General features: G+C 40.1%; 1 protein-coding gene across 12 annotated transcripts in view; it reads right to left on the bottom strand.

Annotated features, from left to right (window-relative positions):
• Positions 1-11,380: 11,380 nt before the first annotated feature.
• The window catches only part of sytl2a (synaptotagmin-like 2a), a 146,506-nt gene continuing 143,343 nt past the window's right edge, over positions 11,381-14,543 (bottom strand). For all 12 annotated transcript variants that reach the window (XM_069890948.1, XM_069890945.1, XM_069890949.1 and 9 more), the window contains one exon: positions 11,381-12,313. In XM_069890948.1, coding sequence (XP_069747049.1) covers positions 12,165-12,313 — 149 coding nt within the window. In that variant the 3' untranslated portion in view covers positions 11,381-12,164. The remainder of the gene's footprint in view (positions 12,314-14,543) is intronic.

Below are 14,543 nucleotides of genomic sequence, written 5' to 3'. Positions count from 1 at the left end.
GACATCCCTTGCCTTACCTGACATCAGGGCAAAGAGGGGGCGCATGATGTGAGCCGCTAATTGTAGAAACCGGCAATAAAAGTTCACCATTCCAATGAACTCCTGGAGGCCTTTAACTGTGCTGGGCTTAGCAAAGGCCCAGATTGCCTCATCCTTTGCTGGTAGTGGCTTTGGTCCGCATTTGTCGATTCTATGACCCAGAAAGTCGATGGTCTCTAACCCAATTTGACACTCGGCTGGGTTGATGGTCAGCCCAAACTCATTCAAATGAGTGAAAAGCTTGTGCACGTGGGAAAGATGTTCTTGAGAACTGCGGCTAGCGATAAGTATGTCATCGAGGAATATGAATGTAAAGTTGAGATTGCGTCCCGCTCTGTCTATTAAACATTGGAAAGTCTACGTGGTATTCTTGAGCCCAAAAGACATCTTTCTGAACTCAAAAAGGCTAAAGGGTGTAATAATAACCATTTTGGAATGTCATCTCGGTGGATTGGGATCTCATGATACCCCCGGATCAGGTCCACCTTGAAAAAGATGTGGGCTCCCTGCAGGGAGTCTTGTAAATGCAGAACCGGGTAGCGATCCAGTGCAGTAAACACGTTTAACCTGTAGTAATCACTTCAGGGTCTCCATCCGCCTGTTGACTTGGGTATCATATGAAGTGGAGAAGTCCAGGAGCTATTGGACTGTTGTACATACCTATGTCCTCCATCCTTTCAAACTCCTCTTTGGCCAGATGAAGTTTATCTGGAGGGAGCCTGTGAACTTGGGCATGCAGTGGTGGCTCTTCAGTTGGTATGTAAGTACTGCACCCCACGTTTTGGCATCGCCAAGGTGAATTGAGGCATAATTATTGCAGGGAATTGTGCCAACAACCTTGTAAGTTCATTCTCCAAAAGAGTAAAAGTGTTTAAATGAGGAACTGGCAGCTTGGCTTCACTTAGGGCAAAGGACTGGAAAGTGTTGGTATGAATGAGCCATCGTCCCTCAAGTCTAGATCAACCAGCAGGCCATGTGCTCTAAGAAAATCAGCTCCCAGTAGTAGGTGTGTGACCGCAGCCAATGTGAACATCCACATGTACTTAGTATCGACAAACTGAAGTGGGATCGTACACGTGCCAAATGTCTGGATAGTACTGCAATTTGCAGCTTTCACTAATGGCCCAGGTTTTCTGTTACGTGTGTCATACCCCAAAGGAGGAAGCACACTGATCTCAGCCCCTGTATCCACAAGGAAACACTGGCCAGAATTAGCGACAGCTGGCCCCGACGTTTTCCCTGAAACACACAGCGAGGTCGTTGATGGTACGAACACCGATGGGTGCTACCTTCGTCCCGTTGTCTCCAGGCTGACTGGCAGTCTGACAATGAATTTGATCGACCCTGCTGTCAGTTTAAAGTTGGAGTTGCACAGTTCTGCTGCTATGAGCGGGATCTGGTGACCTATACTATGGAGGTCTTGCTTTCTTGCCTAGTTCGCCATAGAATGTCAGCACAGGCAGTGACTCTCCATGGGTCACTGAAATCCTCATCAACCACCAGGATGTGGATATCTTCTGGCAACTGCTCCAAGAAAGCCTGTTCAGTTTGGTATGAATTTGGCAGAGCCTATGCTCTTCTGCTAGTGCCAGCATTTCATTCATAAGCGTGGAAGGGGTCCTGGTCCCAAGCCATCCAAGTGAAATAAACAGGCCACTCACTCATATTGTGAGAGGCCAAAGGTATGGATGAGCAGACTATTGAACACCATTTACTTGCCCTCCTCTGGAGAATGGTGCAGAAAATCAGAAACTCGGTATGCCATCTCTTGATCCAGGGCTATTACTACATAGTAGAACTGTGCGGAATCATATGTCATCTACCCAACTGGAATTGGGCTTCTGCTTGATCAAACATGGTTGTGAAATCCAAAACATTGGCAGTTTCAGAGCCATGGTATGCATTGAAGAAAAATGTTCCATGTTGTGGAATCGCTGTACACGTTGTAAAGTTGATGTATATGCAGGGAAGTCAATGTGCACGCTGTGGAGTCAAGAGCAAGACTGACACCTTCAGGCAAGCATGCTGGGTTTATACATATCACTGCTTTGGCACATGGACAAGAAGCGACATCATTAGCTCAGATAAAAACCTATGTTGGATGCAGGTCAATATCAAAGTTTTCCACAGAACTTCTGCCAGTTCTGGAGCCAGTTCCCTTGCTGGTAGGTGAGTCATCTCGATGACTTTGATAAATATTGCATACCTATTTGTGTCATTGAAATAAGGCTTCCATATTTTCAATATCCAATGTAAAAGACAAGCATTTTTAAAGTGATTTTGCACACAAAGCCTAATGATTAGTTGTATCTGCTAAACAAGCCTGTCTTTTTTTTTCTGATAAAGCTAAATATCCCATATGTGCACATTATAAAACTTGGAATAAAATATTTACATCCCACTTTTCAACTATTCATACTAACAAATCTTGGAAGTTTTGATTTATAATTTTTCTGCAAATAATGTCAATAATATTGAAATTCTAGCAGTATTCCAGAGAAAATTCAAAGAAAAATTCCATTAATTCAAACAAATCCCAGGTCAACAACCAGAAGATACAGTGTCCACACCTGCATGTGATATCTGAAACATTTTTATATCAGTAATCCCAATGTAGTTCACATAAGTTTTGATTAAACAGATTAAAGGCATAAAAATCCATATAATTTTTCACATTTCCAATGAATATATAAATTTAATCTGAAAAGTCATGTATTTTAAGTAACCAGAATCATTCCTTACCAGCTAATTAGCTTTTTATGGGATAGAAAAGGAAAAAAATGAATCTTCCATATTAAAATGTGCCCCTCACTTTTTCAATTCTGGTTTAACTCACAGCAACATGTGAATACAATCTCCACAAGTCAGAATATTCCATGGAAAGTGATAAATAGAATGCATTATGTTCATGAAAATCTTCTTTGTTTTTAACCAAGATACAAATTGCATATTGTATTAATTTACATATTGTTTATTTCTTGCACCATTTTCAATACAAATTTAATTTATGGTTGTCTGATCTAGAAGGTACAAATACACGGGATCCATGATGAGTTGATAGGATTGATATGGGATTCCCTAGCCTATGGAAGACAGAGGTTAGTGATGGGGCCTATGACCAGTATATTTTTCAGAGATCAGTGTTAACACCTCTGTGGTTTATACATGATTTCATGGTGTCATTGCTGCGCAATTGCTCAGCAAAAGGAGGTGTAAGGCAGTCCTTCCGTCCCATAACCTACATGTCCCCCTTGGGCAAGGTGTTTTACCTGTTTAGCCTCCCAGTCAGGGTCACGTGAAGCCATGGATTGCCGATGGTGAATGTTTTTTTTCAAGCAGATTCTACAAATTTTAATTTATGATTGTAAAACTAAAAATGCTGGGCAGATGAATCTGCAGATCAATGGCCAGGGTTACCTGTCCAATATGGACACTGCAACTGAAGAAGGCAACGGGAAATCACTTCAGCATTTTTCCCTTGTATAATCATGAAGTCAACATCGATTATAGTCTCAGTTCAAAGATGGAGCCTTCACTGAAGGAGAACAGGGGAGGCAACAACTACAATTCGGAGGGCCAGAAATCATGAGGGATGAAGAGATATGATTGCCCATGCCGAACAGCAAGGCACATGAATGAATGATAAATGATTTGGATGAAAAAGTTGGGTGGGTTGATAAGTTTGAAGATGTTGCTAAGATTGGTGGAGCTCAGGACAGCATGGAGGGCCAACAAAGAATACACCTGAATAAAGAGAATACAGATATAGGTGGAGAAGTGGGAGATTGAGTTTAATCTGACAAATGTGAGTTGTAGCACTTTGAGAGGTCATATGCATGGGGGTGTGTTCAGTTAATGGCAGGGCTCTTAAATGTATTTATGCAGAGGGATTTGGGGATCAAAGTCTATGGGTTATTGGAAGTAGATAAGAGTGGTATATGGTATGTGTGGTAACTTCTACCTTGAAAAATAACCACTTGACAATTTCAAGTTCAAAAGAACAACTTTATTTGGAATAGCAAAACCAAGACTCACAGGAAGTAAAGAAGACAGACACGATGTAAAAACCCTCCCAGCCTCACTTTAAAAACAGCTCACATTACAACACTTCTCCCCCCCCACTTTGAATCCAACATGCCCCAAATATAAAAGAACAATGGTTTCATTAGCTAGTGTACTCCTAAAATTTATAACATCTCAGCAACAGTTTAATAATATAAAAACATCTTTAAAAAAGTGGCAGATTCCACATTCAATCTACTAAAAAGAACTGTCCAATCAAAGATTTAGTCCGTCAGGTTTGCGAGTATGCTGTGATTTGCATGCTACCCACGATGACCCAGCTGACCACTGATGAAAGTGTAAGGGCAGATCTGGTGTTGGGGACATAAGAGGGGTCTGTGTGTCCATGTGAGAAGGTCCATCCTTTTTAGGGGACCCAGGCCCCTCTGGCAAAGTCGCTGGGGAACACACTTCCACAGTAGTCTGTCTCACCACTGGAAACTCCATAGAACTGTCCGCCTCTGAGTAGGTCTCATGGTGCAAGCGCACATGGTCCTGATGCCTGTGGAAAACATGTCCATCAGTCAGCTGAACAATATAGGAGACGGGCCCCTCTGCTTAAGAATAACCCTGGAGAGTCATTGCTGTTTGTTCCTCACATCGACATTTCCATCTGGTTTTATCTGTCTTTCTCACCCATGTTGATCATGTCCTCCTTCTGCTTTCTCTCCACTCTTCCCTTCATGTACTGGTGCAGCAGGTCCAATCTTGACTTGGGCCTACGCCCATCAGCATCTCTGCTGGATGGCGTGCAGTTGTCTGTGGTATTAGGCGGTGTTTAAACAAGAAATGTGAAAGCCTGATGCTAAGAGAGTCCATCATCCTCTTTAGATCTTCCTTCACTGTCTGAACAGCCCACTCGGCCAAACCATTTGAGGCTGGGTGGAAAGAGACGTCCAAATGTGATGAACGTCATTCTGCTGCATGAACTCACTGAACAGCTCACTGGTAAACTTAGGGCAACCCCTGGACTGCAAACACTATTTTTTAAAACTTTATTTATTCGTTCAAAATACAGATAAGTAACATATATAACAAAAAAACCATAAACATGAACATTATATTATATATATATATTAAAAAGAAAAAAAAAGAAAAAGAAAAAGAAAGAACTCCCTCCCCCTTCAGCCAACTCTCCTAAGGAGAGCCTTAAAGCGAAGAAAAAAAATATTAAGGAAAAATTAAACGTACATATTAAGATCTAAGTGTAAATATTCTGAATATAACAACCACGTTAATAAAGAAATTATAGTTATCACGCAAAACATATGTAATTTTTTCCATTGTTAAACAATATTTCATCTCATTATGCCATCTATTAATATCAATCATATTTGTATCTTTCCACGTACTAGCAATACATTTTTTCACTACAGATAAAGCTAAATATACAAAAGCAAGTTGAAACTTATCTAATCCCAAACCTTTCAGAGGTTGCAAACTACCCAATAAAAATACTGTCAGATCTAAAGGTATTTTAATCTTATACAGGTATTCTAAAAACGATTGAATTTTCTTCCAAAAAGATTGTATATGTATACATGACCAAACAGCATGAAAAAAAGTTCCAACAGAATTACCACATCTAAAACACAAATCTAATTCATGAAAACCATACTTTTTTAATTTTTCAGGTGTTAAGTATAATTGATGTAGAAAATTATAGTTAATCATTGCGTAACATGCATTTATCAATCTAGTTACACTATCATAACAAATATCTAACCAATCGTCCTCGGAAAAAATAAAACCGATATCCACTTCCCATTTACCTTTGGATTTATCCCAACCCTTTTTATCCATACCATCCTGTAATATTTGATACATAAATGAAATATAACCCTTCTCTGGTACCTTCATAAGAAAAGTGTCAAATTTAGTCATTTCAGATAAAATCATATCTCTACCAAACACATGTTTCACCAAAGATCGAATTTGATAATAAAGAAACAAAGAGTTCTTATCAATACCATAACTATCTCTCATCTGGTCAAAAGATAAAAATTTACCTTCTTTAAAACAATCTCCCAAATTTTCCACACCTTTAAATCTTCAATGTAATAAACTTTGATTATGTATTGAGAAAGAAATAAGTTGATTATTATACAACGGAGTCAAGGTCGATAATTCACAGGAAGATAATTCATTTTCTTTTTCTTTGTCCATAACTTCATTGTATGTTTTAATATAGTCACATTATGTTGCTGTAACAAATTTACATTCCATCTAAACAAAATTGATGTATTTCAAATTCAGAGATATTTGCCATCTCAATTTTAGCCCAACTAGGGGGCCGTTTCAAATCCATCAATGAATTTAAATTGGGCTGCTTCATAATAATTTCAAAAATGTGGTAAACGTAGTCCCCCTAATTCATATTTCCAAATTAATTTATTCAAGGCTACTCTTGAAAATTTACCTCTCCATAAAAACTCCCTAACCATTTTATTCAAATCTCAAAAAAAATATTATCAAGTAAATACAGAATAGATTGAAATAAATATTGCTTACGTGGAAAAATATTCATCTTAATTGTATTTATTCTACCCAATAAATTAATAGGCATATCTTTCCATTTAATCAAATCAATTTTAAATTTTTTTATATAAAGATTGATAATTAACATCCAGAATTATACCCAAATACCTAATTCGATCCGCTGGACTGCAAACACTTGACTGAGTTTGTCTATGGTTGAGTGGGCTGTAATGTTGCTTATGATGTGAGCTTCTATCCATTGGGCTAGAAATATCTGCTCCATAAAAGGGCCAGCAAAGTCCAAATGTAGCCTGGACCAAGAGCGGTCTGGCTATCTGGCCACTCCCATCGGTATAAAGGTGCTGCTAGTGGAATTTTCTGATTGATCTGACATTGTGTGCATAATTTTACCTTGTTCTCTAGATCTTGATCCATTTTTGGCTACCAGACGTAGGATCTTGCAAGACTTTTCATTTGAGACACCGCCTGGATAAGTCTCATGAACTTCCTCCACAATCTTTGAATGGCCATCTCCTCCTGTAGGTCTCCTCGCAAGTGACCAATGCTGTAGCCCTTGAATCAATCTCAAACTTAATATCCTTTCCTTTGTAAGTGACTGTGGCAGAATATGGTTCAGGTGGTTCTTCATCTGTTTCCACTCCAAACATATTGTAAGTACACACCGTCTTTTCATCTGCTTCTTCTAGGTCACACGTCAATCTCAGGCCCGCGGGCCAAATTTGGCCCGTGATATTATATTTGGCCCACAAGATCATATCAAATATGTATTAGAATTGGCCCGCTGGCCGCCGCGCCAGTATAGCGCATGCACAGCTAATACTACAAATCCCAGAATGCTTTGCAAATGCGTTGGCGCCGCCCCGTCAGCCCGCTAATCGCCCCCACGTCTTCTCTTTACTTTCATTAGCATCTGCGACCTGTCGCCCAACTCACATGTAATAAGCCCCTTACGAAAAATGGCCAAACCAAAGACAGAAAACAGGACCTTTCAAGACAGGTGGGAGGCAGACTATATGTTCATCATTTTAAAAGACAAACCTGTTTGTCATTGAAGCAAGTTGTTTTTTTTTGACTTGTTGGCTTGTGAAAAAAAATACATTTAAAAGGAGCTTAAAGACTACAGAGAAATATTATTTATTGAATATTTTATTTCTCATTTGTTAATGCTTCTTTTGGAAAGAGTTTAACCAAAACTATTATTAAACATTTATTTTAATAAGAAAAAGTTTAACATTACATATGTTGAAAGAAGAGTAAACATGCAGATGTTGTTGAAAATTTTGAATAAATATTTAGTTTGGCCCACGACTTAGTCCAAGTTTTTAATTTTGGCCCTCTGTGAATTTGAGTTTGACACCCCTGTTCTAGGTAGTGTGTGGCTGCCAGAGCCTGTTGAGCTTTCCCCTGCCCAGGTTTAACCTTACCCTTTGAACTCCTGCACTTCTTAGCTAAATGTTCTTGCTGCAAGGGATTCCGCATACAGCAGTGTAACTGGATGATATTTTGATCACGGGGGGCCATGGAGGTGGACCATCTGGCTAACTTGGAACAGGTGTTGAAGAGACTCTCAGATACAGGGCTGCAATTGAAATGTGGCAAATGTGTTTTTGCCACAACCACAGCAGACAGTGTCTTTGAATTTGCACTCATTTGTATAGTGTGTCCCTCCACACCGAAAACCTTCTATCCACTTTGCCTGTATAACCTCCCTCCTGAATTGGTTCACTGCTGTTGACTTTCCCACCCCCACCCCCCATCCCCGTGTCCTTTCTAGATTTCCTTGGCATTATTAGCCACCATCTCCATGCCTTCTCCATGCAAAATGTGCACTTTGAGGTGAAAAATGTGGCAGTGAAGACAACCTCTCATTCAAATGATCAGGTGCTATGTCTTGCAGTGGCCAACATGAAGAGGGAGTTAGGCAAGGTCAACCTATGGAAAGCTGCTGGGCAGGATAACATACCTGGCAGAGTGCTCAGGGGATGTGCAGCTCAGCTAGCAGAGGTTCTCACCAATATCTTTTACATCTCCCTGAGAGGTGCTGTGGTCCCAACATACTTCAAAGCTGCCGCCATTGTTCCCATGCCGAAGAAGTCGCCTGTGTCCTGCCTCAGTGACTACTGCCCTGCTACACTCACGCCAACGTCATGACGTGCTTAGAGAGGCTCGTCGTGGGGCACATCAAGCTCCTGGTGCTCCTGACGTCGTCCTCCTACAGTTCACATACAGATCCAACCACTCTATGGACATTGCAATCGCCCTCATACATTCAAATGCTGTTTATCGACTTCAGTTCGGCATTCAACACAATCATACCTCAGTACCTGATAAGGAAGTTGAGCATGCTGGGTCTAAACACCTCTTCTGCAATTGGATTCTTCCTGTCAGGGAGATCTTAAGCAGTCCAGATCAGTAACAGCACTTTCAAGACTATCACACTGAGCACGGGGTGTGGGGGGGTGGTGGGGGGCAGGGTTGCATGCTTAATGCTTAGACCACTGCCATTCTCTCTGCTGACCCATGACTGTGCAGCTAAACACAGCTCAAACCTCATCAAGTTTGGTGATGACACAACCGTGGCGGTGGGCCTTATTACAGTTTCAACTTGTAGCCTGAAAACTGACTAAATTGTGAGAGAGGGGGAGAGAGAGAAAGGGAGAGAAAGGGAGGGGGAGAGAGGGAGGGAGGGGGAGCAAGGGAGGGAGGGAGGGGGAGCAAGGGAGGGAGGGGGAGCGAAGGAGGGAGAGGGAGGGAGGGGGAGCGAGGGAGGGAGGGGGAGCGAGGAAGGGAGGGGGAGCGAGGGAGGGAGGGGGAGCGAGGTAGGGAGGGGGAGTGAGGGAGGGAGGGGAAGAGAGAAAGGGAGGGGGAGAGAGGTAGGGAGGGAGAGAGAAAGGGAGGGAGGGAGAGAGAAAGGGAGGGAGGGAGAAAGGGAGGGAGGGAGAAAGGGAGGGAGGGAGAAAGGGAGGGAGGGAGAAAGGGAGGGAGGGAGAGAGAAAGGGAGGGAGAAAGGGAGGGAGGGAGAAAGGGAGGGAGGGAGGGAGAGAGAAAAGCAGGGAGAGACAGGGGCCAACCAGAATACAATTCATGCCCTTCGTCCCACGACATTGGACCAATAAGTTAATTTACTCCACAACAATCTCATTCTTCTTTATTTCAAAGATTTGGTTACTTTTATTGTTATATAATGCATACATGATATACTTTAACATTTATTTGCCGAAAGGCAAACAAAGTGACATCATGAGTATTACCCAGCACCCCTAACATGAGTTGAAAGAGAATGCCTTCAGAAACAGAGTTTCCACACTCATAACCCTCTATTTTTATTACATCCAGATGCCTATCTGTAATGGAGGATTTAGACCATACTTTTGCTTATGCAAGGCTGAGTATCAGTAACCTACTTTGAGAACGTATGAATCATGAATCAGCAGACATAATCTAATTTACATCATGAGGCCCAGAGATGCAGTTGTCTTTTGTTGGTCGCAGACTGTCAGGCGAGACCTTGAAGATAAGTAAATCATTTATTCAAAGTGATAAGCCATGAGTAGGCAATTTTTGGGTAATATAAGCCATGGTCCCGCTGCTGAAGTTTCAGACTCTCCAAGGGGTGGAAATGTCTCTCGGCAAGAAGAACTTCTAGAGTCCAACCAACTTCCCGGTCGGGGGAGGTGGAGAAGCTGCTACCAGTGCCCTGACAACCTACTACAAGTGTGCGGACATTGCCTCGCTTCGGCGATTGGGACCAGTCCAGGCGTTGATAAGTATAATGGGGCTTGCATATTGTAGTTCGAAATCAGCTTAAGATTTTGTAATAAAGTTTGTATGAACTAAAGTGCTCTCGGCGTGTGTCTCTGTTTTCTTTTGGTAGCTCAAACACTGTGACCAATCTAAAATGAACAAAATGAGAGGTACGAGTTTACCAGAACACTATCTAAGAGTCTTTTAAATATCTCTATTGTACTAGCTCCACCACCACCCTTGGCAATGCATTAACTCTGAATAAAATATTTACCTCTAACATCTCTCCTAATTTTTCCTCAACTCATCTTAAGCAAATGTCCTTTGGTATTTGTTACTGTCAGACCAGAAAAAAAGGTTGCTGGCTATCCACCCTATCTATAGAGTATATCTCTATAGGTCACCATAGAACACAACAGCACAGAAACAGGTCCTCAGCCCATCTAGTCTGTTACAAACTAATTATTCTGCCTAGTCTCAATAACCTGCATCCAGACCAAAGCCCTCCATACCCCTCCCATTCATGTCCCTGTCCAATTTTATTCTTAAATATCAAAATGGAGCCTGCATTCACCACTTCAGCTAACAGCTCATTCCACACCCTCACCACTCTCTCCATGAAGAAGTTCTCCTTTCATTCTGACCCTTGTCCTCTAGTTCTCGTCTCACCGGACCTCAGTCTACTTGCATTTAATCTATACACCTCATAATTTTATATACGTCTATCAAATCTCTTCTCATCCTTCATTGGTCCAAAGAGTAAAGTCCGAGCTCTGTCAACCTTGCTTCATGTCGCTTTAGCTTTTCTTGCCTTTGGTAAATGCGCATTTATTTTTAAGTCAATGCAAATAAGTGACAAAAACAAAACTTTTTCCATATTATCACACCTGGTCTTGGTCACAAAAATATTTTGTTTCATGGGTTTATTAAAAAGGGCTTATTCTGCACTTTCACATCACAAACTGTTTGTGAAATGTAGGTAGAGTGCCATGTATGAGACTCTATCTTGGACCCTGTAAATTATCAAGACAAGCACTCAATGGTAGTTTGTGTCTTTATTATGAATATACTTGTTTGCAGTGTTACATTGTCACAATTTAGAATACTTTGAAGTGAAACATGAAAGTCTGCAGACACAGTGATTGAAGTAAAAACACAATGCTGGAGAAACTCAGCAGGTGTCTGCCTCCATACCACGCATACCTTGATGAAGGGCTCAACCTCGAAACATTGGTTATGTATCTTTATGATATAAAGTATAATGTATGGCTGCTGAATTTCTCCAACATAATGTTTTTATTGAGAATACTTTATTTGTTATTTACACTGCCTAATTTAAAAAAAAATTCTCATTGATTATAAAGACATTGGGGTTGAAAATACTCTTTGGTTAGCAGTGTGAAATAGATTATATAAAATTATGGGCAATATCTTGTACTGGATATTTTAAGTGCTGCAAAATGAAAGAACAATTGTATAATTTCCATTCTATTGAAGCATATCTTCACACAATATATGAACAAGTAATTATTCTTTTATAACCTACAATATTGCAGCATCAATAATAAACTGTCTTCAGAATGAAACAGTTTATTTTTATCACTGAGTGTTAATGGGCATGAATGATAATATCTCAGTTTTGTAAAATATATTTTAATAAAACAACTTAAAGCTTTAGCTTGTATTTGGTAAATCCACATAGAAATTTTAGTCCAATGCAATTTTTTTTTTCTGGTGTTGAGCCATGAAAATATTTCATTTTACTTGTTAATAAAAAGACCTCACCCAGATTTTAAAATTTAATGTTCAAGATTTCAGTTTCAGTTCGTAGTGTTTTTGCTGAGCATCAGCACTCTCAAAGGAAGGACCTCCTCGACCCATATATTGGGCTGGGTAATCATTTTATTCCAAACTTGCCTTTCCTCTTCTGTAGAATCCATCCAATCTACCATCATTCCATAACTCTTACCTGTCCAATAAGAGAAATTGTCAATAAAAAGAGTACAGCTTTCAAGCTCAATTTAGAAACAGAGATTTCACAATCATATGATTAATAGATTGCCTTCTTTGTTACATCATGATACACTACATTTCTGCAGAGTGCTATGTATCTTTCGATGCGGTATGTGATATAAAAATAAACTGCCACTTACAGAAAAGATTAGAAGGTGTTGAGGTGATTTCTTCAATTTAAGAGGAAGTGTTAAAATGCAGCAACTTCAGAACAGGCTGCTACTGCATACGATTAAGGCACAAGATAGAATGGAAGCAATGAGGCAACAGCAAGAAGGCCAGAGTTAGGTGAGCAGAGAGTATTGTTATAGGCCCAGAGGACCCCAAGACCCAGCAGCAATAGAAATTCACCAAGACAAATGGTGACTTAAACAAAAGTTACTTTTAATTTTCTTTAAACATAAAAACAGGATCAAACTTTAACTTATTACTATTAACTTAATCTAACAACCCCTTCTAATTCTAAGTGCATGTGTATGTAATGTGTATATGTTCAGAAATTTCTTTGATTCACAGTCCAATCTCACTTCTCACTCCTCCAAGTTCACTGGTATCAGGCAATTCTTATACTGTGCACAGAATTTAACACTTATTTAACACCAAGCTCTGGTGTTTCAAGGTAATTGGTTACCGCTCAGGAAGGTTCTTGTTGATTTCAGAGAGATTCATTGCTCGTTGGGCACACAAACAGATTTCCTCCAATCAGTCACTTCAATGTCTTGCTGAAGAAACTTGCCCCCTCAGAGTTTTCCAAATGATAATCTCTTTCCATTCACCATAGAGTTCCTCTCGTTTCCCTTATTTCAGGAGAAACACTCTATCCAGCCGTTTTCTCACCAGGCTGAACTCAGAACTTACAACCTGTCTTCAAAATGGGGTCTTCAACAAGCTGCCAGCTTGTCATGTTCCAGTCTCAAAAGCCTCTGCAAAATTGAATTCTCTCCTTCCAAAGAATTACGTTTTTTCTCTCTCTGCTTGCAAAATCATATGACCCCCCCTCACTTCCCCAGACTCCAGACCCTGTTCATCTGTTGCTTTCAAAACAATAGACCATTACTCCACAGCGTCAGTCCAATTAACACTAGCGAAGTCTCCATCACCATTCTTCAAAGTTTTTGCAAAACCTCAATGTCTCACTTTCAGCAAACCTCTTGCATTTTAAATGAGATCTGTTTTGTGAAGTATTTCTTTGTGACCTACACTAAACCCCCACATTCTATTTTCTTTAAAAATATATTTATATATAATATAAAATATAATATACCATCACAGTATATTTTGAGGCTTTAAATTGGAGATTGTAATTAATACATCACAAAGGAATGGACAGGAAAGTAATGAGGCCACTTTCTCCACTGATTTGATACATCATTCTGTAATTGTTAAAAATTTTATTTTCAGGCTGGTGGAGTGGCATCAAGCAAGGAAAATGCCACTAAACCATCTCCAAATATTTAACAATACAGGGACAACATCAATTCACACAAACTGTTCAAATGAAAACAAAACGATTGTAATTCAGCACTGTAGCTCAATAAAGCAGTCCTTCATGTAACAGTTTCGGAAGCTGTGAATCAACTTGTGAAGTTATGAAAGATCATCGTCAAACCAAGGTGTATAATAGAGAAACACATATCCAGAACTTGTTTGGATAGAATTTTGACAGGCCATATATTTCATCAAGCACAAATCCTCTAACTTTCCCTAAATATCTGGTAAGTATAGAAATACAGAGTTCATGTATCTTTGATCAAACAAAGGAGGAAAAACCCAACACCCAACCCCAACCAACCAATTTTCCCCTGCAACCGTTGCAACCGTGTCTGCCTGTCCCGCATCGGACTTGTCAGCCACAAACGAGCCTGCAGCTGACGTGGACTTTTTACCCCCTCCATAAATCTTCGTCCGCGAAGCCAAGCCAAAGAAAGAGTATAATATCTCCTTTGGGAAAAGAGATAAGAGCATCTAATACAGTGGGAAGAAATGGTAAATAAGTCCATAATTTTATCCTGTTGCAAGGCTGTGTGAAATTATCATGTTGGAAGTAGTCAAGTGTTCTAATCAATGTTTGAATGCATTCCCAGGACATATATAAATTACAATTGAAATCTAATTTGTAGAATTATTTCACAAGCCCTATCGTTAAGGCTGTGAAAAAGCATAACAGGATAACTTTCATGGTTACA

This window comes from Narcine bancroftii, chromosome 7 (assembly GCF_036971445.1).
Source record: "Narcine bancroftii isolate sNarBan1 chromosome 7, sNarBan1.hap1, whole genome shotgun sequence".
Taxonomy (NCBI): domain Eukaryota; kingdom Metazoa; phylum Chordata; class Chondrichthyes; order Torpediniformes; family Narcinidae; genus Narcine; species Narcine bancroftii.
This window is presented reverse-complemented; position numbering and strand designations above follow the sequence as displayed.